The sequence below is a fragment of the Oncorhynchus keta genome, chromosome 37, assembly GCF_023373465.1.
Source record: "Oncorhynchus keta strain PuntledgeMale-10-30-2019 chromosome 37, Oket_V2, whole genome shotgun sequence".
Classification (NCBI taxonomy): Eukaryota; Metazoa; Chordata; class Actinopteri; order Salmoniformes; family Salmonidae; genus Oncorhynchus; species Oncorhynchus keta.
In genome coordinates, this window is record NC_068457.1 from 12,018,645 (window position 1) to 12,038,902 (window position 20,258).

The 20,258-nt window shown below is 46.3% G+C and overlaps 1 protein-coding gene across 2 annotated transcripts in view; it reads left to right on the forward strand.

Moving 5' to 3' along the window:
* LOC118369984 (zinc finger protein GLI2-like) overlaps nt 1-17,686 on the forward strand; it is a 75,000-nt gene extending 57,314 nt beyond the window's left edge. Inside the window, exons 7-15 of one of the 2 annotated variants that reach the window (XR_008095494.1) lie at nt 1,131-1,329; nt 2,275-2,385; nt 3,337-3,477; nt 6,954-7,103; nt 8,464-8,628; nt 11,863-12,126; nt 13,570-13,942; nt 14,070-17,317; nt 17,391-17,686. Coding sequence is in view for 1 of the 2 variants with exons in the window: in XM_035754740.2 (XP_035610633.2) it covers nt 1,131-1,329; nt 2,275-2,385; nt 3,337-3,477; nt 6,954-7,103; nt 8,464-8,628; nt 11,863-12,126; nt 13,570-13,942; nt 14,070-16,462 (3,796 nt within the window). In the remaining variant the exon portion in view is untranslated. Of the gene's footprint in view, nt 1-1,130; nt 1,330-2,274; nt 2,386-3,336; nt 3,478-6,953; nt 7,104-8,463; nt 8,629-11,862; nt 12,127-13,569; nt 13,943-14,069 lie in introns of both variants that reach the window. The other variant, XM_035754740.2, reaches the window with a different exon arrangement.
* The last annotated feature ends 2,572 nt before the right edge of the window (nt 17,687-20,258 follow it).

Genomic DNA, 20,258 nt, shown 5'->3' on the forward strand with positions numbered 1-20,258 from the left:
GGAATTGGATAAGGACGCGCGTAGTTGAGTCCCCGATGTGTCTGTCTTCACTTGTAGCCTGTGAGAAAGACCTGATTACTTGACAGAGAGCTATGTGAGTGAGAGGTGCTTCAACAAGGAACCGGGAGAAGGGGATTATAATTATTATATTCAACCCAACCGCACAACGGCCACAAAAGGCATGGATTTGTTAGGGGGCATTATGGCCACACAAAGGTGATGCAGCCAGGAAATTTAAGGCATTATCAAGTTCTTGTCAAATTGTGAACGAGAGACTGATGAAGTGTGTACAACCTGCTTGTTTGGAGAAACTATCATTTCTATTTTATTCAGCTATGTTCAATTGTATTCTTCATACTATAGAATAATATAAAAAATGCTATGGAATTCTAAGGAAATCTTGTCTGCTAAATGAACTAGTGTAGCCCAGAGCCATCAGGGCCTAGCATCAGGACAACTCAGAGTATGCTATTCTGTTCTTCTGAAATAGACTACTTTTCCTTAATAGACCTGTCTAAAATAAATAATGGATTTATTGTGAAGGTGTACACTATATTACATGGATTTATTGTGAAGGTGTAGGCTATATTACATGGATTTATTGTGAAGGTGTAGGTTATATTACATGGATTTATTGTGAAGGTGTACACTATATTACATGGTTGTATTAGACATTTTAAAATGTAGATATTCCAAAGGTCTGCATCAGTGGCTTGTAGGCTGCGTGTGGAAGCCAGGAGTTGCTAAAAGTGCTTATGTTCATTCATGTTCAATTACCGTGAGACCGACAGTTATTTGCTTGACAATCACCGGCTGACAGAACTTCACGGCTGCCACAGTCTTATACATGACTAACATTGGGTTCAGGTGAAAAGTTTGCGACGTGTGAGTTACATTTGAGTCATTTAGCAGACACTTGAATTACAGGAGCATTTAGGGTTAAGTGCCTTAACTCAAGGGAACATTGATATATTTTTCACCTAGTTGGCTCAGGGATTCAAACCAGCAGCCTTTCAGTTACTGGCCCAAGACACATAACCTCTAGGCTACCTGGGTTGAAAGTGGAATTTTGTGTCACAGTTGGAGATAAGAGACACATCTCTCATGTGCGTTAATGTCTTGTGTTCCAGTCCGTCCTTTACATTCCCCCATCACATCAACCCCATGGCCTACCAGCAGCTCCTGTCCCAGCAGAGAGGCCTGAGTGTGTTCGGCCACACCCCTCCTCTCATCCAGCCCCCACCCACCTTCTCCAGTCGCCAGTCTGCCCTGGGTCTCTCCTCTCTGGCCCCCGCCTCACACAACCACAACAATGGCTCACAGTCAAAGGTGAGACTGCTCTTCTTCTTTGGTAACGGTGGTATGCAAACCAGCTTTGATGTGCGTAGACTTTTTCCTCCAGTTTGTCAATCTTCTTCCTGAACTGTGCCTAAATTGTCTGGTACGAGGTAGATCTTCTCATTATCCATAACCGCCAAATGTGAGCCTTGCCCTGTGGCCTTCTGGAAATCCTGGTATTGTGTGGGACGCTCAAATCAAACCAGCATGACATCTATAGCCGTACAATTTTCTTCTGTTTGTTTGTGTTGTCAGTGAACTTGTTTTAAGATGATTTAAAACATAAATACTGCTGTCCCTTTCCCTCACCCATTGTATACGTCCACTGTGGTTTGTGGTCGTCTCTGTGGTTCTTATCATACCATTCACTGAAATGCCCCTCCGTAAGGTAAACTCCATACCCATGAATAAGGGGACTGGGGACGTTAAACCCTCATTCTCCAAACACACACGATCCCAACCCCACGGTTCTGTTACAGACCACAGTAAACACAGTGGGATGCTGAGGAGAAGCAAAGTCTTCCTCTGATTAGGAACACTTTGCTGTGGTTTAGTGCAATCCCAGAATCACAGTCTAGCATGACTATTAAAGTCAACTGCCATATACGGCCAATGTCAGCTTATTGTGAAGCATCAACTGTGTAGGTGGTGGGGTGTGCCTACTCTCGTTTCTCCAGGAGTCACCTGAGGTTTACACTGAAGCCCCGGGCAGGGGTCTCACTCTGTAGATGGATGGGATGTTTTCATATTGTACTCCACCCTCTCATCATAAAACACTTGAAATTGTTTAGTCTCTGTGGTGACTCAACTCTGATATATGAATGTCTATTTGACTCGAGCCCTGTATTAACCCCTAACTTTTCTTCTCTTTTCTTTTCTCCTCTCCACTCCTCTCATCTCGTCTCCTCTCCTATTCTCTCCGCTCCTCTACTCCAGAACACAAGTGGGGACTCGGCAGTGAGCAGTACAGTCAATCCCATGATCACCAAGAGGTCAAAGGTGAAGACAGAGGTGGAGTGTCCGAGGCCACTGTCCCCATGTTCTCCGGTAAGAATGGGATTAGGATCTACTACTTTATAAATCAGTTGTCATGATGAACTTTGTTGCCCTGTACAGGAAGTGAGACGTACGGGCTGATAGGATCTAAAGAGAATGATGTGTTGAGGGCAATTAAAAAACTGATCAAGAAAAAAAAAACTGTTTCCTTTACTTCCTTTCCTCTGCCCAAATACTCCTCTGTCCTGAATTGACACAGACCCCTGGGAACCAGCCAGTCCCCTGACCCCGTTTCTTTCTCTGCTACGGCTGAAAGAAGAAAAACTCTGTGTGATAAGAGCTTTGCATCCATTCGTTTGTTCCTCCCTCTCTTCTTTTCTCCCTGGCCGCTGTAAACTGTGCCACAGCACTTCATTTCAATGAAATATTGGCCCCACGTTATTGTCATCTGAGGTGCTTTTTTTCTCTCTCCCTCGCTCTCTCTTTCTCTCTCTCTCTCTCTCTCTCTCTTTTGACAAATTTGCGGAGCCCTCCTCTTCGACTCAGAGGCAGGTTTGATGCATGGGGATGGCGGTGTACATAGTCGTCTTGGGGCCAGTAGAATTGATGAAGATAGTGGCGAGGTGCAGAGATAAACATGCTGCAGTCAGCACATTGGAGCAGGGAAGGGTGGGAGGCTGGCGCTGTGGAGAGGGAAAGAAGAGACCAGGGGATGTGCTGCACGTCACACAAACACGCACACGGCCTGCAGCCCTGGCATCGGTCTTAGCCGTGTCAACGAATCCCTGCCTGGTCAGAAACTAAATGAACACATCGGTCTGTTCCTCCAGTCAAGTCAATCTGGGCTCTCTCAGATAATGCCAGGGTGTCCCCTCCCCACATCAGTAACAGTTAATAGTGTTAATGGCTTGTGTTGGGTTAAAATTCAAATGAAACACACATTTCCTAGACAGTAAGATAGAATGGACTATAAAGTCTTCCTCTTTTCTTTTCTCGTAACAGGATCATCTAGGTGGGATGCTGGACATGAAGGAGGACTTGGATAAAGATGAATGCAAGCATGAGCCAGAGATGGTGTATGAGACCAACTGCCACTGGGAAGGATGCTCCAAGGAGTACGACACGCAGGAACAACTGGTCCATGTAAGGAGGGGACGGGGGACAGGAGGGGACGGGGACACGGGACAGGAGGGGACGGGGGACAGGAGGGGACGGGGACAGGAGGGGACGGGGGGACAGGAGGGGACGGGGACACGGGACAGGAGGGGACGGGGGACAGGAGGGGACGGGGGACAGGAGGGGACGGGGACACGGGACAGGAGGGGACGGGGGACAGGAGGGGACGGGGGACAGGAGGGGACGGGGACAGGAGGGGACGGGGACACGGGACAGGAGGGGACGGGGGACAGGAGGGGACGGGGGACAGGAGGGGGGGGACAGGAGGGGACGGGGACACGGGACAGGAGGGGACGGGGGACAGGAGGGGACGGGGGACAGGAGGGGACGGGGACAGGGGACAGGAGGGGACAGGGGACAGGAGGGGACGGGGACACGGGACAGGGGACAGGCATCAGACAAGAATTTCCTTATCTTTAACTAGCTCATAAAATATTCCTGCTTGTTTTAAATCAACCAACCTGGAGCCGGTTTCCTAAAAGCACCTTAAGGCTAAGTATGTTACCTGTGGTTCTAACGAAGAAACCAGGCCCTGGGCCATGAGCAGAGGAAGGTTGCTATCTGATCAGTGTGTGGTGAGAGAGAGGAGGTCTGCCTTTCAGTGCAGCTGGAATAAGTGCAGAATAAATCCCACTGACCTCTTGGTCTATATGTGCTCCCTAACCTCTGACCTCTGAAGCCCAACATAAAGCCGTCCAGCCAGGAACACTAAACCCTTAACCCCTCCCTGATTTCCCTGTCTCCACAGTAACCTCTAACATACTTAAGAGTCCATATTTCAGTGCTTTCTAAGACTGAGGCTTGTCAATGGACTTCAACTGGGCTCCTGTTTTATTATGCGTTCCTCCAGATAGATACTGAGAGTCAGATGATTCATTGGTTGTTCACATAAAGTAAGCTTCGCTAAGTGTTTAGCTTCCATGAGACTGGGATTGTTTTACTCTATTGGACTTTTTGGCATGTAGAGTTTTGGACGAGCTGGGGCATTCCAGGCCGTCACTGAAGCAGAGAGAGACGGGGACAGACGGAGAGAGAGACTGAGAGAGAAAGAAAGAGAGGGGTGGCAGAGAGAAACAGAGAGGGGGGGAGTGAGAGAGAGAGAAGATGAAGAGAGAGAGAGAGAGAGATAAAAGAGAGAGGAAGAGAGGGGGGGCACTGTGACGCAGAGCTCAGAGTAAGGCCTCCATTATCTGTCCTCATTGTTTCCCTCAGTCACCAACAGTTACACTCCAGCTGAACGTTAAACCTCTCGGAGATCCTTCCTAATGATAGGCACACACACAAACACCTTCCTAATGATAGGCCAGGATGGTTTAGGTTAGGCAGTTACGGACAAAGAGCTGCTTGTCTGAGAGAGCAGTCAACGCACGCTCAACCGTGTCTTTGGCTTAATTATCATGGGCCAGACATCAAACCAACAAGTAGAGAGAGTAGCCTAAGGAATATGCTGGCATTTCGCTACCACAATGATGGTCCTTGGCACTGAAGTGTGTGTGTGTGTGTGTGTGTGTGTGTGAATGCATACATGCTTGTTAGCTCTATATGCTTGCATGGTTGAAACCCACGCCTCCTATTGGTTACCTGGTTGTTAGTAATTCCTGATGTTCTCAGGTTATTAGGTCTATTTCTGCAGATGTGCTCATCAAGGGATCCCAGGAAACGGTGGTGTTTGAGATGTAATCCCCCCCACGCTCACTGGGCCCCTGCACTTAAAAACTACAGCCCTAATGAGGGAAGAGCACAATTCCTGTCCAGACCCATTTGTCCTAGGCTATGCACGCCAGCCAGCGGGATGCCACATCAGTCTTGGATAAGAGAGTTGGAAATCCGTCACGGGGCAATTCCATTAAATTATAGTGTTGCCCCTTTAGACACATACAAACAGAGTGGAGCAAAGGAGCATTTGCTCATTTGACGACTGATTTCATTTCCCTAACCGTAGAACCCCTCTTGTGGAAAGAGTGTAGACCAGTGGAACTCATCTATCAAAGACTAACGGAGCCACACTGCAAATAGTGCGTACCCGACAACACAATCACGTCGTCTTTCTTCACTGTCTGACAAAGCGGAAAGTTACCGGCAAACTTTGATTGATGGCTTTACTCCTAATTTCTTCGAAAGGCAAATGGCTGCTCCGCCTCTGTCACAAGCTGAAACGGACTGGTTCACAGAGAAAACCTCTGTCTCCAGGTGATAGTGTGTTCTCTAAGTAGTACAAATGCACTCAATGACAGACAGAACAGAACACAACTAGAGGCCTAGTAAAAAAAGACAACCTCAGAGGGACTTCTGTGGGGAGATAAACGCTCAATCAAAACAAAACTAATTGTGTTGGTCACGTACACGTTTAGCAGATGTTATTGCGGGTGTAGTGAAATGCTTGTGTTTCTAGCTCTGACAGTGCAGTAATATCTATCAAGTAATATCTAACAATTTCACAACAATACACACACATATAAAGTAAAGGAACTAAGAATATATCATATTTGGACGAGCAATGTCGGAGTGGCATAGACTGAAATACAGTAGAATAGAATACGGTATATGCACAGTTGAAGTCGGAAGTTTACATACACTAAGGTTGGAGTCATTTAAAACACGTTTTTCAACCACTCTACAAGTAAAAAAAAACTATAGTTTTGGCAAGTCGGTTAGGACATCTACTTTGTGCATGACACAAATAATTTTTCCAACAATTGTTTACAGACAGATTATTTCACTTATAATTCACTGTATCAAAATTCCAGTGGGTCAGAAGTTTACACATACACTAAGTTGACTGTACCTTTAAACAGCTTGGAAAATTCCAGAAAATTATGTCATGGATTTAGTAGCTTCTGATAGGCTATATTCACCCAACTTATTGTGGGAAGCTTGTGGAAGGCTCCCCGAAACGTTTGACCCAGGTTAAACAATTTAAAGGCAATGCTACCAAATACTAATTGTGTGTATGTTAACTTCTGACCCACTGGGAATGTTATGAAAAAAATAAAAGCTGAAATAAATAATGATCTACTATTATTCTGACATTTCACATTCTTAAAATAAAGTGGTGATACTATCTGACCTAAGACAGGGAATTTTTACTAGGATTAAATGTCAGGAATTGTGGAAAACTGATTTTAAATGTATTTGGTATGTAAACCTCTGACTTCAACTGTACATATAAGATGAGTAATGCAAAAATATGTCCACATTATGTAAACCTTATTAACAACAGGAGAAGTTGCAGGCCATGCACAGAAAGAAAACCCCGCCCCCTTCCCCTTAGGCACTTATGTAGATGTAAAATAATTACTACAATCAAATGACTGTTGCTTTACACCTATCCAAATCCCTTAGATCGACACAAGTGTTTAGGGGCTAGGGGTGGTTACTGGACAGGTCCGCAAGTCTCACAGGCTGTAGAGATCCAGTCTCATCCGGGCGTGTCTCCCCCACAGCACATCAACAACGACCACATCCACGGGGAGAAGAAGGAGTTTGTGTGCCGCTGGGATGAGTGTTCCAGGGAGCAGAAGCCTTTTAAGGCCCAGTACATGCTGGTGGTTCACATGAGGAGACACACGGGGGAGAAGCCACACAAGTGTACCGTGAGTAACTGATCGTCGCCAGGCTCGGCCTTTCGCTGAGCATTTGCCTCTCTAAACACTTGCAGAGTGTACCGTCACACACACACAAATATAGAAATGCCGTTTGGGCTTTTCTCAATATTTCACGTGATCATTCTAGAAAAGAAGGAAAAAATGTGCTCACAGTTTGATTACATTACATATTCGCATAGAGGATGTCCCTAAGCTGGTTAGTAGGGTGTATGTTAGTAGTTCCAGCTGTTATTACCATTATATCATGTAAGGGCAATGGGTCCTTCTTACAGTAAGACCTCGATATATCCTCTACGGTACTGTATTGTAAGTCCCTCATGTACAACATCTAAGATTTTCTCTCTTCAGGCCACATCCTTAACTTTTCACATAAATCATGCACTGGTGTCAAGGGGAGATTTGTTTCTGAAGTTTGGATTGGTGACTATGTACAGTGCATTCAGAAAATATTCAGACTCCTTCACATTTTCAACATTTTGTTACGATACAGCCTTGTTCTAAAATGTATTCAAATAGTTCCCCCCCTCATCAATCTACACACAATACCCCATAATGACAAAACAAAAACATTTTTTGACATTTTTGCAAATGTACACAAATGTATACGGGAGCAGACGTGACAGTACACCCCCTTCTAGGGGCGAACCGGCCGAGTCATGGGCGCTGGGCAAGCCGTTTGGGGCATGGAAGCCCAATGAACCGGCAGGAACGTGAGAGCAGACGTGGCACTGTGTTCTTGGGGACCTTCAATGCTGCAGACATTTTTTGGTACCCTTCCCCAGATCTGTGCCTCGACACAATTCTGTCTCTGAGCTCTATGGACAAGCCAAGCCATGTCAACTGTGGGACCTTATATAGACAGGTGTGTGCCTTTCCAAATCATGTCCAATCAATTGAATTTCTCACAGGTGGACCCCAATTAAGTTGTAGGAACATCAAGGATGATCAATGGAAACAGGATGTTCAATAGCCCCCAAACAGGCTTAAAATAGCCCTGCAATGACCCCGAAACAAGAAACAGGTGAAACCAATAAAGACATAACCATCAGAAAAAAGAAAAGAGAATCGGTGGCAGATAGTAGACCGCCGAGCGCCGCCCGAACAGGAAGAGGAGCCACCTTCGGTAGAGGCTGTAACGTAACAAAATGTGGAAAAAGTCAAGGGGTCTGAATACTTTCTGAATGCGCTGTACATGTCTCCACACCAGAGTGTCATTCATTACACAATAATTGCAAAGGTCATCTTTATAGAAATTAAACGGAAATGGAAAACAAGGATAGATGTGAAATAAACTGTACAAAGATCCTGTGTTTGACTGCTTTGGTGTTTTCCTTTCTCTCTCTTGCAGTTTGAGGGCTGCTGTAAGGCCTATTCTCGCCTGGAGAATCTGAAGACCCACCTGAGATCTCACACCGGGGAAAAACCATATGTGTGTGACCACGAGGGATGCAACAAAGCCTTCTCTAACGCCTCGGACAGAGCCAAGCACCAGAACCGCACACACTCCAACGAGGTGTGTGCGCGCACACACACACACACACACACACACACACACACACACACACACTTCATTGAGGTCCTACTGGGGCAGCCTCCCAAACACCACCATATTCCCTTCATAATGCACTACTTTCAGGGCCGTGGTCAAAAACTGTGCACTATGCAGGCAATAGGGTGCCATTTTGGATGCAGACACGTTCCCACACTACACGGCACTGCAGCTCCATTCTGTCCTGCCAAGACTTCAGACAGACTCACTTATAGAGCCCATTAGATATTCTCTTAGACAGACATCCGTAGGATCAATACTCTTCCACCTTTTGTGACTTACTGTAAGGTCCTAGGCCAAAAGATTGTGGCATCAAGAAAATGAGAACGGACATAGATATCTTCAATCTGTTGTCTGCTAGCCTTTTACATATTCAGGCTGAAATGAGATGTGTGGACTTTTTCTCATCACGCACAGTGATTGTTCTTGGATGTCTATACTTGCCGCATTAAACCATGGCCGTGCGTGTGTTCCTGCGTGTGTTCCTGCGTGTTTGTGTGTGTGTGTGTGTGTGTGTGTGTGTGTGTGTGTGTGTGTGTGTGTGTGTGTGTGTGTGTGTGTGTGTGTGTGTGTGTGTGTGTGTGTGTGTGTGTGTGTGTGTGTGTGTGTGTGTGTGTGTGTGTGTGTGTGTGTGTGTGTGTGTGTGTGTGTGTGTGTGTGTGTGTGTGTGTGTGTGTGTGTGTGTGTGTGTGTGTGTGTGTGTGTGTGTGTGTGTGTGTGTGTGTGTGTGTGTGTGTGTGTGTGTGTGTGTGTGTGTGTGTGTGTGTGTGTGTGTGTGTGTGTGTGTGTGTGTGTGTGTGTGTGTGTGTGTGTGTGTGTGTGTGTGTGTGTGTGTGTGTGTGTGTGTGTGTGTGTGTGTGTGTGTGTGTGTGTGTGTGTGTGTGTGTGTGTGTGTGTGTGTGTGTGTGTGTGTGTGTGTGTGTGTGTGTGGTGTGTAAGCAGGCGTGTGTATGAGTAAATAATGATGTACAGAACTAATGAGCGTGGCAGCCCCACAACGGATTAGTGTGAATCAAGCGTAGGCATCCTTAATGGAGACCCAGACCACCTGCAGATCACCAATACAAAATGAACCCTGGAACCGTTTCAAGCCTCCTACTGGCCTATCCATCAGGAGATAGAGGAGGGAGGTGTAGGGGGAGAGCACAGCATCCCATGGATCTACACACACACTACCCCTCGGGATGAAAAATAAGACTGGATCCATCCCACCAATATAACTAACTTTATTACTGGAAACCATATAAATCTTAGTGATATTCTGTGGCTGTAAGCAGAACCAACAAGTCACTGGTCTTACATACGTAATTTATACACTCTAATTGCGTGTTTACAACGACTGCTAGTCACAGCTAATCTGAGTAAGTAGGAGGGGATGGATATTCTAATTCCCAGTCATGTATTTGTGTTATTAAACAGAATATGAACTGCATGATATTCATCTCCCTCTGGATCCTGTGTGGCTCACTTGGTAAGAGTGTGGTGGTAACAACGCCAGGGTTGTCGGTTTGCTTCCCGCTGGGGCCACATTTAAATGTATACACTCACTGAACTGTAAATCGCTTCAGATTAAATACAGTTGGAGTTGGAAGTTTACATACACCTTAGCCAAATACATTTAAACTCTAAACAATTCCTGACATTCAATCCTAGTAAAAATTCCCTGTCTAAGGTCAGTTAGGATCACCACTTTATTTTAAGAATGTGAAATGCCAGAATAATAGTAGAGAGAATGATTTAATTCATCTTAAAAAGATTTCATCTCATTCCAGGTGGGTCAGAAGTTTACATACACTCAATTAGTATTTGGTAGCATTGACTTTAAATTGTGTCAAACGTTTCAGGGAGCTTTCCACAAGCTTCCCACAATAAATTGGGTGAATTTTGGCCCATTCCTCCTGACAGAGCTGGTGTAACTGAGTCAGGTTTGTAGGCCTCCTTGCTCCCACACGCTTTTTCAGTTCTGCCCACAAATTGTCTATAGGATTGAGGTCAGGGCTTTGTGATGGCCACTCCAATACCTTGACTTTGTTGTCCTTAAGCCATTTTGCCACAACTTTGGAAGTATGCCTGGGGTCATTGTCCATTTGGAAGACCCATTTGCGATCAAGCTTTAACTTCCTGACTGATGTCTTGAGATGTTGCTTCAATATATCCACATAATTGTTCTCCCTCATGATGCCATCTATTTTGGAAGTGCACCAGTCCGTCCTGCAGCAAGCACCCCCACAACATGATGCTGCCACCCCCGTGCTTCACGGTTGGGATGGTGTTCTTCGGCTTGTTAGCCTCCCCCTTTTTCCTCCAAACATAACGATGGTGATTATGGCCAAATAGTTCTATTTTTGTTTCATCAGACCAGAGGACATTTGTTCAAAAAGTACGATCATTGTCCCCATCTGCAGTTGCAAACCGTAATCTGCCTTTTTTATGGCGGTTTTGGAGCAGTGACTTCTTCCTTGCTGAGCAACCTCTCAGGTTATGTCGATATAGGACTCGTTTTACTATGGATATAGATACTTTTGTACCTGTTTCCTCCAGCATCTTCACAAGGTCCTTTGCTGTTGTTCTGGGATTGATTTGCACTTTTCTCACCAAAGTACGTTCATCTCCAGGAGACAGAACTTGTCTCCTTCCTGAGCGGTATGACAGCTGCGTGGTCCCATGGTGTTTATACTTGAATACTATTGTTTGTACAGATTTCTTTTGATTTTCCCATGATGTCAAGCAAAGAGGCATTGAGTTTGAAGGTAGGCCTTGAAATACAGCCACAGGTACACCTCGAATTGACTCAAATGATGTCAATTAGCCTATCAGAAGCTTCTAAAGCCATGACATCATTTTCTGGAATTTTCCAAGCTGTTTAAAGGCACAGTCAACTTAGTGTATGTAAACCTCTGAACCACTGGAATTGTGATACAGTGAATTATAAGTGAAAGAATCTATCTGTAAACAATTGTTGGGAAAATTACTTGTGTCATGCACAAAGTAGATGTCCTAACCGACCAAAACTATAGTTTGTTAACAAGAAATTTGTGGAGTGGTTGAAAAACAAGTTTTAATGTCTCCAACCTAAGTGTAAGTAAACTTCCGACTTCAACTGTAGATGTACATGACATGTCTCTATTGTAATGTATTTGATCTCTCTGAGTATAACCTTTATAAATAAAGGTGAAATAAATACACTTGTGCCCACAGAAACCCTACGTGTGTAAAGTCCCCGGGTGTACGAAGCGCTACACGGACCCCAGCTCTCTCAGGAAGCATGTGAAGACAGTCCATGGACCAGAGGCCCACGTCACCAAGAAACAGCGCAGCGACCTGCCGCCCAGCAGACCCATGCCACCCAAAGAGAATGGAGAGAACGAGACAGGCCGGGGCATGGAGGAGAAGATGGACAGCACCTCGAGAGGTACGGAGGACTACCTCCAGGCCACGTCTATCAAGACGGAGAACTCTGTGGTAAGTGATCATCTGGTGTTGCAGTCTATCATCCAATGAGAGATCAATTGGGGTTGCAGCGTGTCATCCAATGAGAGATCATTTGGGGTTGCAAGCTATCATCCAATGAGAGATAATTTGGGGTTGCAAGCTATCATCCAATGAGAGATCATTTGGGGTTGCAGGCTATCATCCAATGAGAGATCATTTGGTGTTGCAGCGTGTCATCCAATGAGAGATCATTTGGGGTTGCAGCGTATCATCCAATGAGAGATCATTTGGGGTTGCAGCGTGTCATCCAATGAGAGATCATTTGGGGTTGCAGCGTGTCATCCAATGAGAGATCATTTGGGGTTGCAGCGTGTCATCCAATGAGAGATCATTTGGGGTTGCAGGCTATCATCCAATGAGAGATCATTTGGTGTTGCAGCTTATCATCCAATGAGAGATCATTTGGGGTTGCAGGCTATCATCCAATGAGAGATCATTTGGAGTAGAAGTATAATTCAGCAAACAGACAGTTTTACCATACGGTTAGGTTTACCATACGGGCGCGGCAAGTAGCCTAGTGGTTAAAGATTTGGGCCAGTAACCGGAAGGTTGCTAGATCGAATCCACAAGCTGTCATGGTAAAAAGCTGTCGTTCTGCCCCTGACCAAGGCAGTTGACCCACTGTTCCTAGGACGTCATTGTAAATAACAATTTGTTGTTAACTGACTTGTTCAATAAAAAATGTGTGCCTCCCAATCTATGGTTAAGCCACTTTATAGATTTGTGCAGTCAGATAATGCCCTTCTACTTTCTCAGTCTGAAACCCTACGAACAATGGCATGCAAATCTTACCGAACAAACTTTTATCCTTCCTATTTAACACTCTCTGCACATTTCCTTTCCATTTCTCTTCTCTTTTAACTTTTCCTTAAGGACAGACATTACTAAGGTGAGCACAGCTTCAGTTTGAGCTTCAGTTCAATACAGAATATCTTTCATCATTTCATGCACTACTGCTGTATGACAAGCCACAGCCAGTAAGGAACACCGTCCAAAAATGTGTATAATAGTTATTACAGAATTTTAAGTCCCACGTACTGTACACCATAACTAGGGACTGGGGAACCCAACAACCCAGAGAGCCATAGATTCATAGCCCTGTGTGCTGGCTTAGCATGTACTCAAGCATCCTTTCATCTCCCCATTTCTAATTCACAGACGGTCTTAAGGGAGCTGTAATCTGTAGCCACCCCAACCAACACTCGTTATTCACAATTAAAGTTGTGGAGAAAAGAACTTGCATGATTCACTGTACATCTCCTTATGTTGCTCTGTTATCACTGTTCCACTTTCTCTTCGTTAGATGGCGATAGTTTATAAACATGTTGTCTCTCTCTCTCTGCTTCTCTCTCTCCCACTCTCCCGCTCTTTCTCCTTCCCTCCCTCTCCTTCTCTCTCTCTCTCTCTCTCTAGATGTATCAGTCCAGCCCTGGTGGTCAGTCGTCATGTAGCAGCGAGCCGTCACCACTTGGCAGTTCCACCAACCATGACAGTGGAGTAGAGATGGCCCTCCACAGCAGCGGGGGAAGCATGGGGGACCTGACTGGGCTGGACGACCCCTCAGGGCCCCTCATGGACTCCTCCTCCTTCTCTGGCCTCTGGTCTGGGACAGCAGGGGTCGGGGTGGGCCTCCACCTCCGTCAACACCTAGGCCTCAGCCACATCCACAGACTAGAACACCTGAAGAAGGAGAAACTGAAGACTGTGAGGGACTCCTGCCAGTGGGCTAATCATCATACATCTCCTCCAGTCCAGAACACCAAGCTACCGCCCATACCAGTAAGCGGTGAGTGACCGTAAAAAGAAAGAAATAACCAGTGTTCTCATAATTATCATTTTTGAGTATTCAGTACATTCAGAAAACCACTCAGACTATATTTCTCCTGTGTGAAATCCATTTTTCTTCTCTTCAGGGTCCCTTCTGGAGAGAGGAAATATGGATGGTGGGCCTGGATCGTTCCTCAGCCTCAGTGAGCTGTGTTCCAGTAAGGTGACTGTCCTGGACCAGCTGGACCATCTGATGGAGCGCAGGGACAGCGCCACCAGCACCGTCTCCTCTGCCTACATCAGCCGGCGCTCCTCTGGCATCTCCCCCTGCCACTACAGTCGCTGCTCCAGCGACGCCTCCACGTTCAGTGGCCACCGTCACCACAACATCAGTTCCACCGGCTCCTACGACCCCATCTCTACAGACCTGTCCCGGAGGTCCAGCAACGCCAGCCAGAGTGGAGGAGGGGGAGGGCTGCCCAGTCACCTCAGCCTCACCCCCGCCCAGCACTACCACCTCAAGGCTAAATATGCGGCGGCTACAGGCGGAGCCCCACCCACACCTCTACCCAACATGGAGAGGATGAGTCTCAAGACCTGCATGGCCCTCTACAAGGATGCTTCCCAGGGAGACTCGTCGTCTGGTTCCTCCTCCTTCAACCCCATTGCCCCCAGTGGTGTTCCCAGGCGCTGCAGCGGCGATATGGGAGGCTATAACGGCCGCAGCATGATGCCCCACGAAGCTCCGTCCAACATTCCCCGTCGGGCTAGCGACCCCGTCCCCCGACCGCCGCCCCTGGACCCGCTGTCCCATCAGCCTCAGGTGCAGCGCTACAACAGCACGGGCAACATGCAGAATCTCCACCCACACGCCTCCCAGCCCAACCAGGCCCCGTCTGCAGCCGAGCGGTGCCACCTGGCGCCCCAGAGCCACCAGCCGCGCTCCGACAGCAGTCTGCAGCGATACCCTTACTGCCCCCGGCCGCCCAGCATCTCTGAGAACGTGGCCATGGAGACCATGGCCGGCGACATGAGCGGTAGTCGCAACAACAGTGAGGAGGAGATGATGATACTTCCGGATGACGTTGTTCACTACATCACCTCTCAGGGCGGAGCTGGAGAGTCAGACTGTGCCAACGGGTACAACCGACAAGCACAATGTGGTTTCCATGGAAACACAATAAACCCTAACCCCCAGCAGCAACAGCAGTTTTACCACCAGCAAAGGATGGCTGTGGTGGACACCAATATGAATATGAACCCCTCGTCTGCACCACAAACCATGCCCCTCTTCTGTGCCCTAAGCTCAGGCCATCCGCAGCAGTCTTTCCCCTCCTTACCCAGTAAGACGAGCACCATGCCGGTGCAGTGGAACGAGGTCAGCTCAGGTACTGTGGAAGCTCTTCACAACCCAAGTCAACAGCTGGCGTTCGGTCGAAGCAACCCAAACCTCGCCATGGTCCAACAGAAACAGAACTTTGTCTCGTTCCAGAATCAGAATCTTAACTCCAACCAACACATTGCACAGATGATCCACAACCTGGCTCACGCAGCCCAGCAGGGGAGATACATAGAGCTGCAGAAGGCGGACTCAAGGCTGAGCTGTGTCCAGCAACAGAGCCTACAGCAACAGCAGCCCGCTAATGCTAACCTCAATGAACCAGTGAGTCTCGGGCATGGGTTTAATCAGGGTCTTGGTCCTAGCGATGCTACCGCTAACGCTAACCAGCGGTCCTCCTGTAGTAGTATGGCAGTTGGTGGCACTCTGGGTATGTTGAGCCAAAACAGTAAACAACAACAGACGGTGCACACTGTAGACATGAAGCAGAACAGCCGGCTGGGGGCGCAGCCAGGGGGGAGTCAATCGTCTCAAGTCACATTTAAGGATAGCGGTGTGAATTCTTCACGGATGATCTCACAGAAGTATAATATAGCGTCCCAGGTTCAGCATCCCATCCAAAATGGAGGTCAAATACTCCTCCAGCCAAGGCCGCCCACAGAACCTAAGTCTCTAAGCAGACAGCATTCAGGGTCAATGACAATGCAGCGACAAAACTCAATTGGCAATCACTGCAGCAATGGCAACAACAAGGACAGCAATGTTATGTACTACACAGGACAGATACACATGTTTGAGCCAAACGGGAACGTCAACATGCAGATGATGGCATCATCAGTAGTGGACGTTCTTCAATGTCCCTCAGACAGCACTGAGACCGCCATGACCTCACCGGGAGTAAGCAACCAGGTCTCTAGTACGGTGGACTCGTCCAATGGGACAGGGGCAGAGGAGCCCCAGATTGACTTTGACACCATGCTGGATGACGGGGACCACTCCAGCCTGATGTCAGGCACCATCAGCCCCAGTATCCTCCAGAGTCTGTCCCAGACCTCCTCCAGACTCACCACCCCCCGGAACTCTGTCACCCTGCCCTCCCTGCCCCTCCCTGCAGGGGGAAGCAACATGGCCATCGGCGATATGAGCTCCCTGCTCACCGCGCTTGCAGAAGAGAACAAGTTCCTCAACATGATGTCATAAGGACGATCCCAAATACACTGAAGGAAGACGCAGGTAAAACCAGGGTACCTACCTTGGTGTATTTGGCCCAGGACGTATGTTAAAAGAAATTACCTATTGTGACCCAAGCTCTATGAACGATAGTATATCTACCACCAAGAGTTTAAACTGACTGTGTGAATGACAAGAGGGGGACCTACTAGTTAACATTGTTGCAGAGGTCCTCCTGACCATGTGATTGAACACTAAGCACCTCATTGGAGAACTTTGACGACCACCAGAGACTAAGGAACCTCTGAGATTCTGAAGACTTCATGCTGAAACACCACTATGTTTGTGCTACTTATTGTATGATCCTGTACAGTATCATTATGAAGCTAATATGGCGATTTCATATCTATTGAGAAGCCATATTTTGCCTTAGATGAGTAAGTAAGTATAATGTAATCCACAGCACAATGCTGTTAATGTTGTACATGAGATAGTGTGCAGTTCTGCAGTAAAACAAGTTTACCAAGTGCCTGGCTATGCCGCAGAATATGCAAGACGAGCATATGACACAGTTCACGTTGAAACGCAACATAGTCCTTCTGTATGATACAGATTTGGGATTTTTCGATCTTAAAGACACACGTATATATGTAAATAGTGTAAATGACTTGATCCAAAATGATTTGATTCTTTCTTTCAGATCTTATTTGAAACTCATTTAAAAACATTCTGTCGGTGAAATTGCTAAAAAAAAAAAAAAAAATATGGGAGAAAAATGATTAAATAATTCAATAGAGTCAGAAGAAATCTTTTTCTAATCTATTTAGTCATGTCAGGTCTATTTCCATACAGTGTCTTCGATATGAGCCATTGTCTTATTTGTCTGTTTGGTTGAGGTGGACTATTGAGATGAACAGTGACGTCTCAGTGTCGGGGACAAGTTGTGACTGGAATTAAGCAACCATTTCAAAAGAATATGCAAATACTTGATTATGATACGTATTCTGGGGGTGATAACATTGCCATTAACTCTTGGTGATGAATTAGGATAAAATCGAAAAGGGAAAAAGGATCCTCCTTTTCAGTGTCAAATGACTTGTTCTCCAGTCCTTGATGATGACGAGGATAGTAAGATATCATAGAGTATTAGGAATCAACGTTTTTTTGTATACTTCCATGCAACTCTGTTGTGTTGGATATGTATATATATTTTGTACATTTTTATGAAATACAATATTTTTTTTTTTTTTTTTTACAGAATTGCTGTCTGGTGAGTTATTTCAAACTATGGGTGTTTTTTCTCGTGGAATATGACATGTTTGAAACAAGGTTGCGTTGTTTTAGCTCTCTCATATACAGTGCCAGGCCGATTTGAATTCAAATTGGCCTGTAAATTCATGTTACACTTACCTAGAAAAGTAAAGTACAGAAATCCCGCCACAATATAAATGGTACATTGTTGTATTTCCCACTCCTTGGTTCAAAACTGAACATGGAGACAGTCGACACAATAGACAGTAGCCAGTACATCAGAGAGTTGTGAACTCTTCTTTGTTAACCTCTCCTTTAATCTCCTTTAATCTTAGAAGTATATGAGTGTTGATTGCTTAAATAATTCAGGAGAAAAATGGTCTTCTTTGAAGCCACACAAGTTCTCTCCCTCCTTGCTGACAACAAAGCATTTTTCCCCTCCACACCGTATCCCATCATATCAGACATTTATAAGACACCGGCTATCTTTCAAGGTGATTATGGAGGCTTTGAAATAGGCTCTTCTGACCCTGTCTTGCCCCTGCTTGTAATGTTGGCATGGACACAATACTAGTTTCACTCTAGAAACCGATGAGAAAGGACACACTTGTAAAAGCGCAGAGCGCATACAGAGCACTTTAAAAAGTTAGCCTGTGTGTAGTCCAACATTAGCATTGTCAGATTGGCCCAAAGGAAATGCCTGTTGAAACCACATAAAACACCCACCAGTTGGAGAGAGAGAGAGAAAGAGCGAGAGAGAGGTCCAGGGAGGGACAAAGCGTCAAGCAAGAGTGTTAGTGCTGAGGAACAAATGATTTTATTCTGACAGCTAATTCAGCCGAGAATACGTTTGATCTGAGGTTTTTGAGAGCTTTTGCCACTGGAATTCCTTATTCTCTCAGAAATGAAAGCGAGAAAATAGCCCGAGGATATGAAGTCGTATCAGTAAAGGGGTTAGTGAGACTCAAGTCATAAATTAGCAACACCTCAATATATTGGTAGATCTAATAGTATGATAATAGGGAGATGTACTGACTTGTGCAGTATGCATAGACTACAAACACATAGTCTATATTAGGCAGTCATTGAGGGGAAAAAAACTTTGGTCCTTAGAAATCTGGAGATGTTTCAAAAGAACCCAGGTTTATTACAGGAGGCACCAACCTTAACCTCAATCCTAGCATCCCTAACCCTAGCTTCATGTCCACTTCCTGGTTCAACCCTAACCCTAGCTTCATGTCCACATCCTGGTTCAACCCTAACCCTAGCTTCATGTCCACTTCCTGGTTCAACCCTAACCCTAGCTTCATGTCCACATCCTGGTTCAACCCTAACCCTAGCTTCATGTCCACATCCTGGTTCAACCCTAACCCTAGCTTCATGTCCACATCCTGGTATAACCCTAGCTTCATGTCCACATCCTGGTTCAACCCTAGCTTCATGTCCACATCCAGGTTCAACCCTAACCCTAGCTTCATGTCCACATCCTGGTTCAACCCTAGCTTCATGTCCACATCCTGGTTCAACACTAACCCTAGCTCCATGTCCACATCTCAGTTCAACCCTAACCCTAGCTTCATGTCCACATCTTGGTTCAACCCTAACCCTAGCTTCATGTCCACATCCTGGTTCAACCCTAACCCTAGCTTCATGTCCACATCCTGGTTCAACCCTAACCCTAGCTTCATGTCCACATCCTGGTTCAACCCTAACCCTAGCTTCATGTCCACATCCTGGTTCAACCCTAACCCTAGCTTCATGTCCACATCCTGGTTCAACCCTAACCCTAGCTTCATGTCCACATCCTGGTTCAACCCTAACCCTAGCTTCATGTCCACATCCTGGTTCAACCCTAACCCTAGCTTCATGTCCACATCCTGGTTCAACCCTAACCCTAGCTTCATGTCCACATCCTGGTTCAACCCTAACCCTAGCTTCATGTCCACATCCTGGTTCAACCCTAACCCTAGCTTCATGTACACATCCTGGTTCAACCCTAACCCTAGCTTCATGTCCACATCCAGGTTCAACCCTAACCCTAGCTTCATGTCCACATCCAGGTTCAACCCTAACCCTAGCTTCATGTCCACATCCAGGTTCAACCCTAGCTTCATGTCCACATCCTGGTTCAACCCTAACCCTAGCTTCATGTCCACATCCAGGTTCAACCCTAGCTTCATGTCCACATCCTGGTTCAACCCTAACCCTAGCTTCATGTCCACATCCTGGTTCAACCCTAGCTTCATGTCCACATCCTGGTTCAACCCTAACCCTAGCTTCATGTCCACATCCTGGTTTTACCCTAACCCTAGCTTCATGTCCACATCCTGGTTCAACACTAACCCTAGCTTCATGTCCACATCCTGGTTCAACCCTAACCCTAGCTTCATGTCCACATCCTGGTTCAACCCTAACCCTAGCTTCATGTCCACATCCCGGTTCAACCCTAACCCTAGCTTCATGTCCACATCCTGGTTCAACCCTAACCCTAGCTTCATGTCCACATCCTGGTTCAACACTAACCCTAGCTTCATGTCCACATCCTGGTTCAACCCTAACCCTAGCTTCATGTCCA